Genomic DNA, 22,416 nt, shown 5'->3' on the forward strand with positions numbered 1-22,416 from the left:
AAATCTTCAAAGAAATGACAAAAAATAACAGAAAACCCTCTGCATGAACCAGCAGCCACTGTTATTGATTCACTTGTCTAAAGAATAGCTATCAGAGCCTAGCTCCAAGCATTTGCTTGCAAAGTTCACGTGCAATAGCGTTAATGAGGAACTTTCGGAGAGACTGCAATAATTATTTCTCTACAATATATCCATCTGACTGGTTTATTCATTCGCAGTCCAGTTCTGCACCACTGAAGCCAAAGAGAGTTTTGACATTAACTCCAGTATGTTCAGGTCCTTGCCTACAATGTTGAGCTATCATCACAAATGCTTCAGGTGCATTTCTATAATACGACGCAAATTAAAGCAAAGCTGTATCTCCTAAGGGACCATCTCTAGCATTTTTAAGCTTATAAGATGAGAAACAGGCTCCCAAATCTTCAGGTGGACACCCTAAATAAATAAATCGCCTGACTTTCAAAACCACACAGTATTTGTTCATTTGAATGAGAACTCTAGGTAACATAAAGTATAGGCAATTTTTCTTGGAACGGCCAAAATGGACTGGCAAGTCACTTTTGCATAAACAGAGCAGCATGTGAGACTAACATAATGTCTTTTCATGAAATTCTTTTTCCTGTGACTTGCATCTTTTTCAAGATGATGACCTTGTTGTAAAAAAAAATATTATGGATTGTTTTGAGAAGTATTTTGGAAGATTTAATCAGGCACTCGGCTGTTTTGTAAATTATCTGAATGTAGGTTGGGAAAGGAGTATAATCCAACAGCACCATTTTCAGGTGTTAGCATTTGCACTTTAATAAGTATCAGTAGTTTAACCAGTATCAGCACTGTTGTAAAAGAGCCACACTTGACTTCTTGTTTTGTATTAGGAATGCATGCTGTGCCTTGACAGGAAAGGCTGACATAAAATGATTAGCTAGTAAGTGCCACCAGGGTTTTCTTCAGCTTCTGAGCTACACTTAAAAACATGTAAACAGTGTCTCCCTTCTGACAGCTCATTTTAACTAAATCACAGGAGCACAGTAATTTCCAGGTAGAATTGGAGCTCTGCTTCATCTAAATCTGGTGCTGTGGATACAACCTTGTTGAATCATAGAGTCCTCAGAAGACGACCCAAAAAGTCCAGGGAAATGGGAGAATGGTGTCCTCCCAAAGTCCTCAGGCAGGAGTGGCTTAAAAAAAGTAGAACAAAATTCAGTAGTTCTTTCAAAATTGATGTTAGCATTAAGCCATATAGCTCACCATGTCTTATTCACATACATCAAAATACAATTTCATGTCAAAGCTTGTCAAATTTTGGCCTCACCAGTATCCTGGTTCCTCCTAGAAGAGTTCCCAGCAGCAGTACACTGCTGAAACAGTGGAGTAGGTCTCAAATTCCAGTTCTCCAATAGCATCAGCACTTGAGCACAGAAAACTATCTGAAATTCATATTTACTTATATAGTTGAACTTCAGCTAATAAATCCCTGAGGATTTATTAGCTACGTGGCATGTCACATAGATTTAATTTTATTTGCTGTTGAATTTCTTTCTCAAAGAATTCTAGGTAAAACATTTCAAACTGGAAAAAATTCTTAACCTTGTTCACTGGTACCGGGATTAAGTCCAGACTTTAGAAAGAATGCTACACAAGAGGGGAAAAAACACGTAGAAACTAAGAGTAGAAGAGAAGAGTAAAAGCTTATAGACTAGAAAGCTGTAAGTTCTACAGACAGTCACATTCTAAATATCACCTCAAAATAGAAAAAGCAGTCACTTAATGGAATATATCCCCAGGATAACCACGCAGAAGAGACACTTTGATTAATTTAACTAGTCACTACCTACTGCTCTATTAAAATACAGCTGAAAACGCATTTTCTTTCTGTGGAAGCAGAGAATGCAACCCGAAATATGAAAGTTTCTGTTTGTTGACCAGGCTTTTTTAAAATTTTAAAATAAGAAGCAAAGTTGATTCTACTTTGTTACAAAGGATATGAAGCCCTGTTGTTCCCCTCCCAGCCTAATGTTTTCCATCTTACCTGAAAAGAGGCAAATTCAAGTAGATAAGGGCAAGTACTAAAAGTTAGTTTCTAACCAGTGAAAAGGTGTAAGAGAATTACAGGGCTGTCCACTCATAAATGGTACAGAAACAAAGTAAAATGGTATCTAAAAGAAATGAGAAAGTAACATAGAAACTCATCAGTGCAGAAAACACAAAGTAGTCAACAAGGTAGTCCTAGAATCTAATTTCTGAAAGGCTGGCAGACGATGAATGGAACAGACTTTGTATGAAAACATGAAATAAAGAGTAAGCAGTAGGCTTTCTGGTGAGTTAAAAAAGGAACGTGTTAGCTAGTCACCCCGTTACACAATGATAGCCTTTTTTTTTATTTGGTGGGACATCTACGTATGAAAACAGAAAATGTGTCAAAGACTAGAGCATCAACTGCAAAGATAACTTCTGCCTAAAACTGCATTATGCAGGCAAATAGTTACTGATAAGAACCAGCACTAGGGTCAGTGGTACTAGTAACAGAAAGTGAGAACATCTGAAAAGTACAACGTTCAGTTATTTTCAGGATCATATTTAGGAATGCCAGGCATTCTGGAAGAATTTGGAAGTGGACTGAGGAGACAAAATAGTCAGTAAGATTAAAATAACATCTTCACTTGTACAAGTCTGCAAGATCCTTTTGAAAACAGAAGAAAAAAAATCAGTATTACAAGATTCAAGCTCAGTAAAAGCAACAGAAGGAGTACAGCTCTCTAATCTGTTTCATCAATTCACAGCGCCACAGTTCACAAAAATAAATGAAGGCTGGGAACTGGCATTTTAAAATAGTCTCTTTTTCTATAGACTATGCTTTTATAGTTTACGTTACTGATATGGGAATAATATTTTAAAATTTATTTTCCATAAGGCAGAATCACTTTTTATTTTACTTGTCAAGCTGCCAGGAGACAGATAAAGAAACATTAACCAGAATGCCTGGCTAAAGTCCAAGCAGCAATCACACTCTGCCCACCCAGCACTCCCTGTGATCTCACTCAGCTACGGCATCTTCAGATTCCTGCAAGTTTTTCTGCATATTGTTAAATAGTTGCCCGGTTTCACCCCAAGGCGTAACAGCTTTCTGTTGAAGGCTAAATGGTCTCCATATTTCAGTAGACACTGTTAATGCTTACACACCCTTTTGCTCTCCTCTTTCTTCTTCCTGTAGGAGTATTCCAAATATTATTTTGAGAGCACTATAAAATGCATACGTTAAGATATCTCCTCACACACCCATGTGTAGCACAGCTTCCTTTAATTCAAAACTAGTGGAGCTACAGTACAAATCAACACTCACACAATTGATCTTTTTTACTGGTCAAAGCAGCAAGCAACTCAGAAATGATGGAAATAATCCTGCTCTCTTCGTGGTTTCTCAGAACCATGCTGGCGTACGTCAATGGGAAATGCACCAGCCTACTGAAAGGGTAGCTGGTCCATCTTCTCTCTTACACTTCCCTCAGGTCTTTCCCTGCCTCTGGACAGACGGTGATCTGATCTGTTTCACCACGTCATGTTTCTGCTCATTCTAGCTTTCCTAAAATCCAAATCTAAAGTTTTTTTTCTTAACAAGTAAAAGCTTTCAAGCACTACCTTTTGTCATCAGCCACCACCTCCAGATCAAAGAGCTATTATTTAAGCACAGAAATTTAGAGCACACTGCTCTCTTTACTGATATCACAACAGAATGATGGACTTCTGCTTCTCAGGGAAGGCAAACTGTATGTTTCTCACTGGAGGCATTAGCAACTTCTTCACCAAAAGATTCATTTCAGACTCATTTTCAACTGACAATAAAAAAAAAGAACTTAACAGTCCCCTTCCTTTTCATCCACCGTGTACTTTATCATAGTCAAGTCATCGATTCAATTATTATGCTCTTGCTTTGCAGACTCCTGTATATTTGTGCATCTCCTTGAAGATATCATTACCATTTCCAACTCTTTAACACATAAGACTCTTGAACTGCTCTGGGTGCCTTGGCAAGCTGCCCCATCTGCTAATGCAATGCTAGAATTCAGTGACATCCTCCTTCAGGATCTCTCAAAATTTTGTAATTTATGATATCATCATACCTATTCCAGCCTACACCTAGAATCCAATAGTGTTGAAATAATCTATTTTTAAAGCACCTGTAAACCTACTAAGAAACACCCTTATAAATATATTCTTTTTTTTTTGTGTAGAGCTTTCTGGACTTCATAATTAGCTTCAAAGCTCCCATCCAAACTCTTAATGGAAATGAACAGAGTTGTAGCTTCCCATAACAACACTCACTCACACAGCACACAGCATAACAACATGAAACTTTAAGGAAAAAAGTTCCATTATAGAATCATTGCTATCCAATGACTCAGTATTATTTTCAAAGCAACAGCTGGCTATCTAGCTCTATGCAGCTGATAACCATATTTCTGTACTTTGCTGGCTAGGAGGTTGAAATTTACTCTTCACATAAGTCAGTCTATTAATTGTGACCTGGACAGAGCTAAGACTAACTCAGAGAAACCTAAGTTTTAGAGGGTAGCAGCGCTAAAGAAGTACATGACCTACAAACCTTGTCCAGTATGTAAATGGTTGTGCACGGGGCTAAATCTTCCTTTCAAGTAGAGCCTGTTTCTCAGGCACAAAGGCAATAGCCTCAGTTAATCAACAGAAATGGATGTTCTAAAAGTGTATCAGGCCTCCCATAAGACTCTTCTTTATGTATATATTCAGGTACATAGAACATGGGTATTTGTTTGGTGTCTCTCCATAACACACTCACAGTTTGGTGCCTGTTGATAAAGAACACAAACTCTCAGTTTGTGTTTAACAGCACATTACAGACACATGTACTGGATAATTAGGACATAACACTTTTAGATTTCAAAATGACTTGGGAAAAGCAGAATGTTCACAACAGAAGCAAACAGGAAATAAAATGAGTGACATTAACCAAACATTTTCATTCCTGATTAGCTCTGTCTTCACCCCTTTCAAGTGGTTGATAACACAGCCTAGACTATCTAAACTGGATTTCTGCAATCAACTGCACATTCACATCTAAATGGTAAATGACATATTTGGCTGTTCAGTCTGGAGAAGAGAAGGCTCTGGGAAGACCTTATAGCAGTCGTCCAGTACCCCAAGGGGGCCTAAAAGAAAGATGGGGAGAAACCCTTCAGCAGGGCCTGCTGTGATAGGATGAGGGGTAATGGTTTTAAAACAGAGGGAGGTAGATTCAGGTTAAACATTAGGAAAAAATTTTTACACCAACGGTGGTGGAACACTGGTGCAGGTTGCCCAGAGAGGTGGTGGATGCCCCATCCCTGGAAACATTTAAGGCCAGGTTGGACGAGGCTCTGAGCAACCTGATCTGGTTGGAGGTGTCCCTGCTCCTTGCAGGGGGGAGTTTGGACTAGGTGACCTTTAAAGGTCCCTACCAACCCAAACTATTCTATGATTCTATATTTAAGCATGTTTTTTAAGAAAACTGCTATAAAATGTATTAAAAGATGATGATGTTACCGGTGGCTGTTGCTGGATTCTAGGCAGAGGGAATTGCATTCAAATGAGTTGATTCCTCCAGTAGATCTTTCCCCTCAAGCAGCAGGGAACCATACTTCCAGATGTAGCACCTGCCCGTGTACTACGTGCACACAGCTTCTCACTAGGAGCTCATGGGGTTTTTGCAATTAAATCTGCCTCTGTTTATGATATGCCTAGGTTCACTCTCTCTGATTTCTTCTCTATCGGCAAAATTGTATTGGAAGAAAAAGAATCATTTAGCTCTTCTGAAAAACTGATGACAAATTTTGAATCTCAGTTTAGGACCACTGCTGTCAAGGACTTGACTCTCCATCACTGAGCACTAAAGTAAGCATAAGAATTTGTGCTTCCACAAATAAGATCAGTTTGCATTCTTCCCATTCACAAGATTCAGTTTAGGTTTACATGTAATTGATTTTGTTCTGTTTCAGGCCAATATAAATGGGCAGCTCCTTTCCTTTAGAGGAAACGTAACCATGCCACATATTAGGTAAGTGAGATAATACCTTCCCCTCTGCATCTCCAAAGCAGCACTAGATACCACAGAACCACAGCCAAGAAATGAGAGCCTGTGCTGCAGATATGGATGAGTAGGACACATACGTAGGACACATAAGGAGGTACAGGACATTGCTCCCTATGCTCTTGCATGCACAGAGCCAAACAGCTCTCGGCTAGGAGACATCATGTTTTATAAAGTTTATACGGAATCAGTAGGCTGATACATTTTTGGTACAGATTCAGCAAAGACTTCAAAATACTAATTGTAGTTCAAGAAAAATAATTGCTCCATCTCAGCTTGAAGTCCTGAGAGCTAACGTTAAAAGAAGTGGATAGTCTCAATGTTCAAGAAGTAAAACTGAAGACTCTAGAGAAACTTTAAAAAGATAGTTTATGGCGAACACTGAGTAAGATAACCTCAGTGGCATAATAAAAATCAACTTAATAAAGGATAATTCTGTAGCAGACAACAAAAACATGAAAATAACATCTTAATTGAACCTAGAAATCTCTATTATTCTGTATTCTGCAAAAAAGTATTCAGATTTGTCTTTGAAACACTCTCTTAATATAACTTGCTCTTGTCAGCATTTGCTCAATATAATTTTACAACTTCTTTCCTAATTATTCTGCAGTGTTTCAACAGATTTCTTATGGCTTTTAGTAAATGCAGACAAACAAACAAAAACCCCAAATATACACGTTATAACTTCTTTTATTTTAAAGTCAATTAAATACTTGTATGTATATTTTTAAAACCTACATCTGCTTTCCAAGGACTACATAAGGCTTGGGTACTTATTTGCTATTTAAAATAAATAAAACTTAAAATTTCCATATAATCATCACAGTAAAACAGAAAATTAATCCATCCTGTGTTATCCTGGCAACCTATCCAAGTTAGGCAAACTAGAAAAAAAGCACATAGCAAGTACTTTTATCCTAACCTGCAAAAATCAAAACACCGTTAGTTTGGAGGAAAGAGGCTGACACTAGCTACACTTGGTTTCCTCGCTAAAGTTTACATTTTGTAAAACCAGTCAATTAAGAGAAACAAAACCACTGTATTTCAACAGAGATTGCAATGTATTTGCAGTGGTTTCTCAATATTAATATCAATGTTCATTCAGAAGTTTCAGAGACCTGAGCAGTCTGCAAGCTTCAGAGAAATATTAGAAAAATCCTAATTGTTTTTAAAAAAAAATCCTACAGTATTTAGGAACTCATCCATTGTCTGCAAAATATTAGAGAATATACATATTCAAATCTATAATTCATTTTGTGGAAGATTCTCAGTAAGTAAGTAATACAAATTTTAAAAAAAAAACAAAACCCAAAACTATTTTACTGCATAGACTTATTTATTTTTCCTTTCCGGGATAGTTTAATAAGACACAATATTTTTAAAGCCATTCCCTCCCTTTCGATGTTTTCATTTCTTATACCACTATTTCCCAAATCAGCTTGAACCCGAGTAGCTCCTTGTCCTGTCTTTGCTGCTGTTTGACAGTGCTCCAAAGGAGTGGAGTCCAACTTAAAAGAATCTGTGCAACTTTTCCAGCTCCAAATTACCAGAAGGAAACAAAAGGAGGAGTTGAACTGAGCAGATTTTTCTAAATTTTACTCAGCCATTTGCTTCAAAAAGGACTGCCAGGAAACACAGGTACATCTGCAAGTGTCTTCTATATTCAGCTAACTTCTTTTTGAGACAAACAAGTTTGAAAGTGCTTTTATATATATATACACACATACACATAAAAACCAAAAGTATCAATATTAAAAAACATTTAATATCAAGGCACACTTTAGTTCCGACCAGAGAGAGAGCACCAATTTTGCATTTTGCCTTCCATGAGTCTTTTGAGAACTTTTGATACTCATATACTAAAGCCACTGAACTACAATGAATGCTGTATTTATTCACTCCTATGTTTTCTGAGCAACTTCCTACTTTTTATCTCTAAACTTGTCACTTTTAGGAAGTTTTCTGCACTTGATTACAAGACTTTAAATTATAGAGAACTTCTAGGCTGCTCTATGAGAAACATTTTTTCCTCCTTTTTTTGGAAGCAAAGGAACTGCAAACAAGTTTCTCCTTCAGAGACAGCTCTAGGAATGCTTATTGCAACAACAGAATGAATACTTTTTGTTTTTTCTTAAACACTGGCTCTACTTCTCTTAAACAAAGTTGGACAGTGTGTTGATAAGCTACCACTGGCACTGGGTACAGCACCAAAGAATACCAAGGGGTACATCAAACAAAATTTTGAAACTGCTCCACAGTTCTTAATCACAATCCTCTCTCCATTTCATGCAACTGTAAAAAAAAAAAATAAAACCATGATCTATTTAACTCTGAGAACTCTTGTTACAGTCTGTGGCCTTACGAATAGTGCCTTGATAGGGGAAGTAAAATGCTTGATTTCCCACAATAACAGTAGTGACAGAAAATGTGCTGAACAGCCCCATATATCATCATAAGAATTCAATATCCAGGACATTTTCTGTTCACTGTGCTCGAATTCAGAGGAAGACGAGATAAGGTTAGCAAAACACAGCAGAGATTACTTGTCACATTAAAACATCTCCCTGTGTTAACTGTTCTGTGTTGTAGGCTCTAAAGTACCAACACGTTCTCCCAGACCGCGCTGAGAAGTAGCAGCTGAACAGTTCAGTGATAAAGTACATGATAACTCAAGTGGGTGCTAGCTACAAGTGCTTGCAAGTATTAAGAATAATACACAAAGTCAAGCCCAACCGTTCCTAAAGCAAAGGGCTGACAGCTCAGGTGGGTGGAGAGCCAGATAGATCAAAATTAAGGTTCAGTGTAATGGATATGAAGAGAGCAGCAAAACAATGCTTAGAGCAAAAGCACACTAAGAATTTTTAAAATCTTTTCTAGTAGCCAACTCCGCTCTCCCTTCTTAATGCTTGCTGCATTGTTTCAGGATAAATACCAAGTGCCTCCCTTGATTTGAGACATCCTTAGTATGGGAAAGTGATTACAAGCCTGGGAAGGTGAAAGCCAGGGCTGCAAATCCATGTTCTCCAGTAAACCTGGAGGCAGCCATCAACCAGCAATAATTTTCTACTCACTTTGGTCCCTCAAGAGCTTCCAGGCTCAGGCTTGCTAAGATTTAACTCTCTAGTCTACCAGAACAATGTCAATGTAACTGCACAGGTAAAATGAGAGATGAGCACAGACAATCTAGCACCTAGAATCAACAGCCTGGGAAGCTTAAAAACTGGCTGCAGTGAGCACCGACCCCCTTAAACTCAACAGAGAGAGCTATGTAACATAGTCTGCTGTTGCTCCTCCTCCCTAGCATGCTCCAGTGACATAAATCACACTGAAATATCTTCACAGGGTCAAAACAGAGTTGAAAAGTGATTTCAAACATTATGTTACTAAGCAGTAGCACACTGTTGGAAAATAAAATGTAATTTATGTCTCAGCACAGATACAGAGTCTGCTAAGCTAGTCCCAGAGAGCACTTCTAGAGAACAAAGCAGAACAGAGTTTATTACAGAGATGATTAGCAACTACGCATATTTCCTTTGTGTGCTTTTTACAACCTAAACATCATCCAATACATATGTATACCAACTAAAATTCTGGCTTGTCAACATGGAAATGTTGTAATATAATAGAGAGAGAGAGAGTAAATCCAGTCTCAAACAACACAGAGGTATAGAATCATAGAATAGTTTAGGGTGGAAGGGCTGAGATAATTTTTGTCTACCTAATTACAAACAACTGGATGTTTTAAAGCTATACCGATACGATCTCAGGAGTTAAACTGTAACTTTTAGATCACTATGTATACAGCTGCCTGTTAGATGGATTTTAAAATATTGTATCAGAACATAAAAAATGCTCCACTGGAAACTAGTGGTCCGTTTAGCTCCACACCACTAGTCCAAAAGTGGGAACACTTAGAAAAGGAGAAAACTCTGGCACTTTCTGGGGTGATTTCCCCTTCTAACTCCCCTGAATTCAGATGATAGCATTCAGCTGCAACAGCCTGGCCTCCTGTAGAACAAGACTGTTGTGTGGATAACAGGAAGTTCTGTGACTGTTTTCAGTTCAAATACAAAGATTATTGTAATACAGAGTTAATCTTATTTTTTTTTCTAGACCACTGTAGATCTACCACAAAATAAAACAAAACTTGCTTTTGTCATTTTTGCCATTGCTCCGTTAAGACACGTGAAATACCAGTCTTCCGGTAGTGCCCTTTTATTATTCTCTGTTTTACTCGCCATCCTCAGAATTTTGATTGCAGAGGGATCCTATGCTCAGGCAATAGCACAATTTAACATCATTATTCAAGCTCTCTGCAGATCTTGGCAACTTTTCCCAAGAAAAATACAGAAAAACTAGGACATACAATTCTAATGGTTGCTGCAGAGAAAGCGAACATGAGTACAAAGAAGCAAACCAGAAAAAAAACCGGTAAGGCTGACAGCCCATTGTAAGGCATCTGTGAAAAGCTCAGGCAAACTTTGTTTCTGCTCTGCTTCATGGATTCCCAAACTGAGATCCAAACAAGGTTTGCAAGGATAAAAATAAATAAAACGGTATTTTCCTCCAGGACAAACACTTGGTGCTATTGACTGTCTGGCAAGGAGAGTGAAATTCGGAGCCAGAGGTTTATCAAAACAGCCATTTTCCTTTCCTCTCACTTGGTAAAACATAACATTATCTTATCAGAGCAGGTTTCAGAACTTGGGCTTCTGGAAAACGATGAATTTTTGCCTTTCTTGTTGCTGTGAGAGCACAGACACTGAGAATCAACTCAAAATGTGGTATCTTCAGCCTGAAATCATGTTCACAACCAAGACTGGACATTGTCACATCACCTACTTTGACACACAGGCGAGCAAACTAAGATCTGCACAGGCTGTCCCCCACAGTAGTTCAGTTCAGCAAAGCACTGTGATGTTTGCTTTCAGAGGTTCCACCGAACTTCGAGTTTGAAAGGCCGTGGTCAGAGGGTCTCCAGGGCATGCATGGTAGCCTCCTGCCCCATGGCTGCCATAACCTTACCCCGGGCTCGCTTTCAGGCCATGCATGGTGGGCCTGTAGGGCGACGGCTGACTTCCAGAGGCAGCCTCACAAAGCTAGAATGACCCAGGAGCAATCAAGCACAATCATGGACAGTCTGACAAGGAAAAAGTCTAGTATTTTGTGTACTCCGAGGTAAAAACCCTTCCTGAGTTTACCCATCCATATCTGCACCAGTTGGCAGTCATTTCTGCACCAGTTGACAGTCATTTATCACTCCTTATCTCTACCCAGAGACACAAATCAAAGGAAATCCTAAGCGCACAAGCTGGGACTGAGTACGCAAAGAAACAAGACAGGACATACAGCCTCAGCATGCTTTACCTATCATGGGTAAAGCAGAGAAGACTTTACCACAGATTACTGGCAATGTAATGGACAAGTAATACATCCTCCTAGATCAGACAACTAAAATGTTCACCTACTAATAGGAAGCACGGACTATTCAACTGCATGGATAACTAGTACTGGCCAATCCTTGAAACTTGTAATTTTTATTATCTCACTCTGCTGGCATCCAGGAGATCAATTTCAAGGCCTCTGAATGTACAACCCAATAACAATTCTGACCTTGGGCATTAAAATACCATGTTGAAATGATCAATGGCTGCTGCCTTACCTGAGAACTCACCATACACAGACCCCCTGTTTCCAAACTCACAAGATGCAAGGGGAGCAGACAATGCAGATGCATACTTATTTCCTAACATCTAGACATGTTTTCAGCAGTTGTACGTCACTGTAACTCTACTAAAATAAATTACTTGATATTGGTTTATGACCACGTTCTTTCTGGCTTCAAAATTCTACAATTTTTCAGTAAACATAACTGAGGAACACTAATGAAATGTGCCTTAACTACAAGCTGGGAGTATGGACAAATAAAAGCTACCAGACTTTGTGCTATAAACTGTTTAGGACAATCAGTCCCACTAAGATATTGATTCTCCTATAGCTGTCAAAACAAACACAGATTCAGGTATGCTTACTGCTCATCAGCTGGTTACTTTAGATTTGCATCAATACACAACCGATGGACTATGTAACTACAAGGGAAGACAGAAGTATCATAAAAAGGTTGAGTCAATACACCATATCACCATGAATTGAGATGTCAGTGTATTTCATTTGTAAAAATCATACGTCTTAGGACACACGATAAATAGAAATCGCAATTTAACACGCCTGCAGAAATGTTTTCTTAGGAAAATTTCTGTGACTGCTGAGAGCTTCAGCAGCAACACACAGAAGAACACTGGAGAAAACTGCTAATGCTTCATTCCTAATTGTACAGGTTTTCATCACTGGAAATCTTTATTTTTAGCTGAGGATTTTTTTTTTAAGTCAAGAAGATTTTATATAATGATTCTAGCTACTCCAGCCTAAGTCTGATTAAATTTCTTTAAACATATAATTTAATTTAAACAGTGAATCACTGTTTAAAAATCGAATGACATTTCCTGCCTTGATCTGCATTTAATACAATTGAAAGAAACTGAGCACTACAAATTCTCTACTGCTATATTTAATATAATGGAGAGTCATGCAACTACAGAAAATAAACCTTTACTCTGAAAGGGGTTTATGGACCCCAGGGATTTCTCTTTTTCCTAGAAATAATATCTTTATACTGAAATAGCAGTGGTTCCTTACCTGAAAAGAGTTCATGCATTGAAGTGAAGGTGGTAGAGAAGTGGTACTCAAACCCAGTATCAGCAGTAATTCCAAACATGTTTCTGATGGAAACTTTAAAGGATGAACTCCAATATCATTTTCCCATGCATCAGCAAGGCTATAAAGTTAAAAAAAAAAACAAACACCTTTTTAATTCTCTTAAAATATATCTAAACCTCAAGTTTCAAATAAATATTATAATGTGCCATAATATTGTGATAAAAGATTCTCTTCACATTTTCCCTGCAAAAGGCACAGACAAATGTGTGCTACCAGAAACACAAGGTGCATTTACAGTACCTTATCCTTATCCTCAATCTTACGAAAAGATACATAATGTGAAAGAAAAACTTAGCATACATTAGAACAATACGCTCATGTTTCTGATTCAAAGTTTGATTATTTCTGAAACTAATTTCATCTGCCACTGGCAATTTCCCATCATATAGTGTTCCTGCACATAAAGTATTCTACATAGAACACAATGCCTCAATTTTTCATTTTGTTTCTAGAAAGAAAACTGTCCTTTCACTTCGGAAAAGACAGGAGGTCAGGTGTGGTTTTCAAAATTGATGTTTAGGATACTCTCACTGGAACCTTCCTAACAATCTACACCAAGCAAAAACTCAATCCCGGCTCATTTTATACAGTTTTCTGCTGTAGATGTATTAAAAGAATTAAGATTTCTAGAGGAAGTAACAACATTCTGAAAGCATATTTCTGTAAACTGTTCCTACTGCCACATGCTGAAGAACAAGATTACTTGAACAAGATTAACTTAAAACACAAAAACGTTCCACTTGCTATTGTTCAGGCTTGTTTCTTCCTTAACGCACAAACTGTCAGTCTGATCAGTGATCCAGTTAGTTTAAAAATTTTATCTGAGCAGCAATTATCAGATACTCCAGAGCAAGACAGACATCAATTATTCGCAGTAGATCTAAGAGCATCACTTTGGAAGACAATGCTTGCTACCCTTCTAAGTCCAAGGCTTCATGATTTCAATAAATAATTTTAGCATCGGCTTTCACTTTCAAATTCCTCCAGCTCTTCTGGAAATATATTACTCTGAATGAACCACTGCTTGTGAACATATCAGCTTGTTTTAATGTCCTATCTAGAAACAGCTGCATTTTTTTTAAGCACCTAAAAGAGTAGGCATCACCTCAACATTCAGCATGGTGGAAAATGAGCAAATACTCTCTCAAATCCACTGAATCTCTAAAGTTCTGCTTCTTAGATACAGGCTTGCATATACACTTTTTGTACATATGCTTCCATTAGTAACTCTTAACTCTTCTAGAAGATGTTCCACTTAGAGAGTACTCTTCAGAGAGTGGGTGTATTTTCACTTTCTTACCTCCATTTGTCTAAAACTGGCCTCTTGAATTTTAACTGTTTGTTTTTTAATTTCCTAATCTTTACATTTTTTCCTCGTTCCTCATTCATCTACGGGTATGTAAGAATCCATTTCTGCTTCAATACACAGAGGCAAGGCCCATAATACACACAAGGTCAGAAGGCTTCCATCTCCCTAAAAAAAAAAAAGGAATGCTTTCTCTCACTTCTTTTTTTTCAAAATCCTTAATAAAAGACAAAGATAATTATATAACTTCTAAATTCAAGTGTACCATGTCTTTTCTCAACCCTCACCAAAGTGAGTTGGTCACTTTGACATAAGGAGGACTAAATTGTACATGCTAAGGAGAAGGAGGAAGGCAGTCTGGGCTCAGCACCCTCTGACACTTCTAATGGCAGTGCATCACTTAAGGTCTCCACACATGGCTGAGATCATACCAAAGGACAGAGGCCAAAACCTGCCACACACTAAAACAGTCTTCATAATATGTAGTATGTCATTGGACACATACACTGTGCCAGATGGATCTGGAAAAGCTGTCTAAAGCTACCACAAAAAAAAAAAAAACAAAACCAAAACTTGTCTGAAACCAACGTGAGCAGTTTAGAAGACGCCCTGGAGTATCTTCCCTACTGAAAGGTACAAGCCTCCAGTTAAGCCCCTAATACTTTGTCTATATCGAAAGGATGCAGGATTCTTTTAAAAAAGTATGCAAGTGGCCAAGCTCAGGAGTGAGAACCCTGACTGGTCCAGAGATTCTGCAAATGCTCCAGGAGGCACATTTAGCACTAGACAATGAGTGGTGAGCAACCAGTAACCAAGAAGTCTTGTTAAGCGTAAGATAGAATTGAGTTTTATATTTCATTATCATTTGGTAACTTCATTTCCACACATAATTAGAAATTTACTTTCATATGTTCCTTACTAGGTCTTTGTTCTACATTTTTTACAATGTTGTCTGGTGATACAGGCAACTTTAGGTGAAGCTAACAAAATTGGGGCTTTCAGTTTTTCAGAAATCAGCAAGTCTAAACAAAGCACTGTGCAGGCACCTTCAAACACAGCTAGAGAGTTTGGAGACTGGAGGTGACATGCTAAGGTTCTGGGTCTTGGGGAGGTGTTTCCACAGATCAACACTCTCTCTGCAAAGAAACTTTTCAAAACTCCGAGCAATATTCTAAACATCACAACTTACTTCAGTACCCTGATTCTATTCTTGTGTTTTGACCTGAGGATTTTTTCGAGCTGTCTCCTCATTTTTAAGTCCAACTCTTAGCCCTGACACTGCACTAGGGCACATTTTTTTGTGGCTGTTGATTTATTTGGGGGAAAGAGTGTTTGCATAAAGCCATCGAGCTTAATTATATTGCAATTCTGTTTATTAATGGCTCGGTTACTAGTATTCCCTGAAACAATTCCAGTGTATTCCCTTATTACAAACAAACCATGTGTGTCCTAGCACTTACTGCTCCAAACACTCATGGTTAGGAATTAGTCTTTACAAGTTGTCCTTTCGCAGCATTTAACACAAGTGCTTGTGGGAAGTCGCTGCTCTATTAGATCGTGTCTCTGTGTTCTTCTTTACCCCTATTACTCTTGGGAGTATTTTTCCATAATCTCCATTGTAAAGGAAGGAGAAAAACATCTACACTTAAACCAAAAGCAAAACAAAACACAAATCCCCACCCTGTTTTTTCACCTTAGTTTCACAGAACTTTTCTGTATAAGGAGAGTTGTCTCACTTCCAGGTAAGGAGAGGATTCTTGCTTCTAAGTTTCTATGCTTCCCTTAAGAGAAAGCAGGCTGGGACAAGCTTGCTCCTTTTGTGAGTAAAGGCGAGAGCCAGCATAATTCCCAGAGAGCACAGAACAGCTTGCTATGCTAGCTGAAAGGAATAAGGGGGAGGTAAAACAGATTAGCTGGAGGAAGGTGAGGTTAACAAGAGAAATAATGCTATTTTATGTTCTTCCTTCTGCAAACACTCAACTTTTCTACATTGCAAAGAAGCCTTGAGATTCTGGACTTCCCAGCCTGACAAAAAAAAAATTAAGACCCTCAGTATCAAATAAAATTCATGCATTCTACACAGATTCCCTACGTCATCGCAAGGCACAAGACTGCATCTACTTCGGGCTGACTTTATGACAGGTAAAATCTCACCACTACATATTTACCTTGACAGTGTTGGAGGGAGATATGAGTCAGCTTTAGAAACTAGGCTTTAAAACAGTACAATGTAGTAAAACATACTCAGTAAAATGGTCCAAACTAGGAGCATACTCTGAGTTAAGAAAAGGACATGTCAGAGTGAATTTTTTCACAGGACATTAAATCCACCTCTTTAAATCATCATCATCCAGTTTTGCCTGCCAGTGATCTCACCAACAGGAACACCCAAATCATTCTAAGCATCCTGTCTGTCACTCCATTCTTCCCATTTTCTCCCTCTTTTCTTTATCCTCCCCTTCCCCAGAACTTTTAAACCTCTTAGCCTATTTCAATCAAATTTCTTAAAAAATATCTCAAATATATTAGGTTTGGGGAAGTTTCATGTTTTTCTGAAAATCAGTGTCTGAGAAGTGAGGAGAAATCCACATTAGTTACTTCTCAGAGAAAAGCTGCTGATGGAGCTCAGCAACATATATACCAGATAATCAAATTATGTTTACCTGGGACAATATTAGCATAAACTCAGTAATATGACATTTCTATCTAGCAAAACCAATTAGCAAAGTAAACATGTTCCTCACAGCCTACTATACTCCCTAATGAGTGAGCCAAATGAGAGACTCGGTGCTTTTACTTAAGTGCACTCAGGACAACTGGAAAAGAAACTCTTAAGTTTCGAGGCCAGAAGAAGGGTTGGTGATAATGGAACTGACCCCCAATAAAAGCAAAATTCAGAGCTCTTCCCAGTGTTAACCAAATGTGAGATGCAACCTCTGCAGATTAAAGTGACACCTCAAACTCACCTCTTCTGTTCCATCTAGAAGATATACATAAATTTCCTCCATGAAAACACAATAAAAAGACATAAGATTAAAAGATATAATTAAAACCTTCATATAGCTTTCATTTTGAGAAAGACAGAACTGCGTAAGATGAATGCTAATCAAACTGTTCTGGTTTTGTTGGGGGGGGGGGGGGGGGGCGAGCTACAGTGGCAGCTTCTGTAAGAAGCTGCTAGAACTCATTCCCCTTTGTCCAGTGGACTCGGCCGGGCCTAGGGAGGACCTACTGCTGGCCAAGGCCGAGCCAATTGGTGACAGAATGTTCTGTGATAACGCCTCTGCAGTAACAATATACTTGTGGCATACATTTCAGAACTGAACTAAAGCAGTACAGAAAGTGAACAGAGTCAAGTTCTACTTCTACTCAAGGGGAAGACACTTGGCTACTGTGCTAGATGCTGATATGAAATAACTATGTGCTGTATGCTAAACTGTCAGAATGGAGCGTTCAAAACAAGTAAGAAATAAAGATGAAAGGCTGAGACTATCTGCCCCCTTGTCCCTTTCAATGCTTTCTCTAAGGACAGGTTGTTTGAAGGAGAAATTTAGACCATGATATGATTGTCACGTTCCCATAACCAGTCAGAGAAATACAGCTAGCAAAGTAAAATTCCTATAGAAATATGTGAAAGATGTTTTAAAAAATGAAGTTGTATTTTCAAAGCTGTTTAACTGATCATAATGGGAAATCCAGGGAAATCTGGATTTCTTAAAAAAGAATAATCAAATGTTATCTGAAATTTAAGCAATTAATTCTGAAAGCAGAGATGAGCAAAACTTGAAAAAAAAACGACTCAGATAAGACTCAAGATAAGACAATTACTTCTCCAGGAGAAGTAATTGATGACACTGTTTTCAGATAAGCACATTTGATTCTCTGTGCATTATGGAATGGTGTTTCTCCACTGCTCATTAAAGAATTGAATACTCATAATGTCCTAAGTCTTCATGAAAAACACAATATTGACAGCATGTCAGTGAAGTAAGAGAAATCTTTGTATTTCAAAAGTGATAAGGATTCTCACAAGATTTTGAAAAACTAGACCAGACTTCTCACTAGATCGCATTTCTTTCAAAAGAAGCCCGTTCTATCAGTGCCAAGGCTGTTTATCAGCAGTAATTACCCTCCATCGTGCATGAGATTCACTTCAAAATGCAACTGTCATGCCAACAGGTAACACAAGTCTGCTTTTCAAGAGGAACAGCTAAGCCCTTTTTTCCTTTCCAGAGCACCCCCATCACCACCTCAGATTTATCCGACTACTTCTTTAACTACATTAACCTAGGGTAGTCTACAGAGATGAAAACTGGAAAATGATAAAGCTGTTACTCAGAGCGCTACTCAGTGTTGCTACCAAGGCACTGGATTAATTTGACTTGATTAGTTACGATCTAGGTAAACGCGCTCTACATTTAGCGCTCCAAATGCTGTGAAACCCTTGAAAGAGATTACTGTTAGCTATGGCTTCAGTGTTTTGCTGAATCAAGGCCATGCTGAAAAATCCAATATAAAAGCTGACAGAAGCTCAGCCCTGGCCCTCAGAGTTCACTGAACGCTGTTAAAGCTGCCCTTTCCACGACCTACAGCGCTGATATAAATGACAGATGACTTTACTGAACCAAAGGGCAAACCTGCTAAATTAAATAACTATTTGTAAAAGTTATTTAATCTAAAAACAATTCTAAATTATGGTTGATTATGGGTCTATATACTTAATACACCGGGAGGCTAAGTTATTTATACTTTTAATTATCCTTGCAGTGATCTAAAAATGACATAAAAATCAATGCATGCTCATTAGCTACTAAACTCTTGCCAAAATTTAAATAATACGGAATACTAAGAAGTGCAGTGCTTCCACAGCCTACAGCAAATTCCTTTGGAAAAAAAACTTTCTTTACAGAATCACTGCTTCTCTCCTAAAACAAACATCTGCAGTCTTGTTCTAATGCCATTCATTATTCATCCTCAAATAGTTGCGAGTGTCAGCTGAGGTTTTTGAGCAAATCTCCCTGGGATCTTTACTAGTCACACGGTATCCCACACCAACAGGTATTAAATCTCTCATAAGAGACAACAAAGAGAAGAACAGTTTAAGCCACTGGTGTCCTTGCAAGGAAACGAACAAGAGAAGAGGAACATACCAAGGGACGTAAGAAGACAGAGAGCAGTGATCCAGGGATCCACACGAGGAGGTGCTTTTTTAGATTTATTGCAATGGACTGCAGTGGCCAACAACATTAGCTCCATCTCCAAATTTTAAACCTTAACAATATAGAGACAGGATGAAGGTTTATTTAACTGGACGTCTATACTTTCAAGTAGTCTTAGATACTCTCTCCTGTAAAGCATTCTTTTAAGAATGTTACTGATACAGGATCCTTATAATAAAGTTACATCATATATATAGTACATATATTTTAATATAGTATACATGTATATTAATTATATAAAAATCATATTATTATACAATTATGCATATTTCTATAAAGTAAAATAAATAGATACAATAGTTGTATACACAACATCAATATTATTATCAGTCTTCTGTCTTGTTTTCTGAGTAATGCATATTTGGAATGGAAAAACTATGCACTTCTGGAGTTTGGTCAAAAAGAAGTTATCTAGAAATCCACTAGAAAAACAATTCAGCAGCTTTAAAATACCTTATCCTACAAAAATGTACGTCCTTCTTGAACTTTCAGTGTGTCATTATTTGAAAAGGATAACTTATTTAATACTAATAAGAAAGCCTTATAATGAAAATTCAAATTTATCCTCACCAGAGTACCATCTGCGCATTGCCATATTTTTCAAACGGGCTGACATGAGAAGTATCAAGTGTACTTATAATATTTCTAAGGGCCTTTTAAGTAAAATTACACTATTTGCTCCAATGAATGCTTTTGTGAGATAAAAGATATTCCACCTGCAGTTTTCTCACTTCTAACTACAATATGTAGCGTAATTAAGTAATCCATGCTAAAAGGTACATTAAATGAGAATGGATTAAGTTATTTTGTTTGCATTAGACAACCACATATGAATCTCAACTACATTACTTTTCTTTATGCTTTTAAAATTATTTTACTACTTCTCAATATCCTTTGATTATTTTAAACTATTTAAGGGAACTCTGAGAGAGAAGTAAAAGCTGCCTGTCTCAACCTGTAAAGCACAGGCCACATTGTCTTTCTTCTGTTTCATACCTTCCAACATTTTTATTAGACTCATTGTCCTACATGAACTTCAATGTAACTACATTGGTTTTGGTACAGTTATTAAAAAGTGCTATTAGCACAAATACAGCCTGTGTATAGCCCAAATAATTTTTTTTTTTTTTTTTCTCAAAGTGGCAAAGGACAAAAACAGAAAATCAAAATACTGTGTTAGTATACTGTGCCAAGGCAGAGACGGTTATTTACAAGTAGATTATTCCTCTGAAGCACAGAAAGCCATCTTGATATAATGCAACTTTCTGCATGGAAATAAATCTTGAGATTTTAATCCTGTCCAGGAGTAGCTTTGCCTTGGAGCATGTAACTTCAAAGTAACACTCAACATACTTCTCCAGACTAAAGATTTTTGGGTGTTCACCAACTGCTTTTCACCATCGCCTTCTGTCCTCCAGCTGGCTGCTATGCAATTTCAAAAGCATTAATTTTAAGTCGCAAACCCTATCACCCACAAAATATTTTCATTCCACTGCAAAACAGCACCAACTGTATGGTCTTTGCAGAACACAGAAATTCAGCTGCAAGAATCACTGAAATAGAGCTTAAACATCAGAGGGAAGGATTAGCAGGCGTTCATCTATTCTGCAACTTTTAAATATCTAAAATGAATGCACGAAAGCCAAATCAAGTGACAATGTCTAAAGCAGACTTATATTCAATGGGACACCTAGATGTGCGGGACCACAAACACTTGCAAATGTACTAAACTTAAAATTCATGACAGTACTCAAACCACGCACAGGTGGTCAGTGAGTATAACTAAGACATTATCATCTTTGTTTACTTTCAGCATCAGTTAAGCCAAAAATAGGCTGACCATAGAATGAAGAGAAAAAGGAATTTTAATTTTGCAGGAACTGACCTTGGATATAAAATCCCAAGCCTGACAAGTACTTCCCAGTATATGTCCTACCAGCAAAACTACAGTGCATAAAGGTACAGCAGTGGCAAATATATCCACAGAGCCAACCCATAATAGTAACTGCCTACAGGGAGCGAAATTCTTTCTTTGTTCATCTGCAAGACCAAGAGTTTGTGGCAGAAACTGAAGCTGTAAAAGCAGAAAACTGCAGCAAATTTTCATCAGGTAGAATGAAGTTCTGCTTTACAGCACCTGAGTGAGGAATACAAGCTCATGGAGAAAATAGCTCCTGCTGGGCTTGTGATGCTCAAACATATACAGACATAATAGGAAGAAAATATGGCAGATAGAATTCAACAGATTCACAATGTATTTCCTTGAAACTACTTTTTAAAATTCTTTACATCATTTTTGCCTAGCTGGGTGCAGGAGCAGGACTCAGACATTAATTTAGAAGTTCTACAAACCCAAGAAAAACACAGGAGCTTAGCTCTTGCTGGGCATTGCCTGAAGTCTGCTGCAACTGCTCTTTAACATCCACGCTATGTAGAATCGCTGGCGCAGCTCCAAAGTACAATGTAATTGCAGACTTCTCAGCAGCAAAGCAATGCGGTCCCGCTAAAAGGAGAAGCAAATTACTCTCGTAAAAACTGCATGGCCAGTGCTTTAGAATGTGCTTCTTCACTTTAATGGTTGTGTTAAGGCTTTAAGCTGCAGTTTTTGAATGTCTTATTGCATTCCACGTGGAAAGTATTCAAATAATTTTTCTGAAAAAAATAAAGATACAGATTGCTGCAGCCAGATTACTGCTGATAATTCACCATAGTGGAGGATGGCACTGCTGATGGTCATCACCATCTAGACTAGCAACAGTTCCACTATGACTCTAGACTGCAGTTTTCTTGGATATGCCTACAGCTCAGAACAAAAGGACAGCTTTGCCTGCTCCTTGAAATACTTTTCTTCACCTTTAGCTCCTCTTGATTCCTTCCTGGATGCATCTTACTCTAAATTAGAACAGATGTCTCCTTATTTCCCTAATGAATGGAAATAACTGTAGACTACTGTGCTTGAGATGGATGCAGAGGACACACAGCAGCGTGCTATTGACCTATTACTAAAAGTCTGA

At 37.9% G+C, this 22,416-nt stretch overlaps 1 protein-coding gene across 4 annotated transcripts in view; it reads right to left on the reverse strand.

Annotated features, from left to right (window-relative positions):
• Positions 1 to 22,416, reverse strand: part of UBE3D (ubiquitin protein ligase E3D) — an 85,599-nt gene that overhangs the window by 21,928 nt on the left and 41,255 nt on the right. For 2 of the 4 annotated variants that reach the window (XR_015258261.1, XM_086745589.1), the window contains exon 9: positions 12,797 to 12,935. The exons of the other annotated variants lie outside the window; for them this stretch is intronic. Coding sequence is in view for 1 of the 2 variants with exons in the window: in XM_086745589.1 (XP_086601715.1) it covers positions 12,797 to 12,935 (139 nt within the window). In the remaining variant the exon portion in view is untranslated. The remainder of the gene's footprint in view (positions 1 to 12,796; positions 12,936 to 22,416) is intronic. 4 annotated transcript variants of the gene reach the window in all.

The sequence above is a fragment of the Chlamydotis macqueenii genome, chromosome 3, assembly GCF_036417535.1.
Source record: "Chlamydotis macqueenii isolate bChlMac1 chromosome 3, bChlMac1.mat, whole genome shotgun sequence".
NCBI lineage: Eukaryota > Metazoa > Chordata > Aves > Otidiformes > Otididae > Chlamydotis > Chlamydotis macqueenii.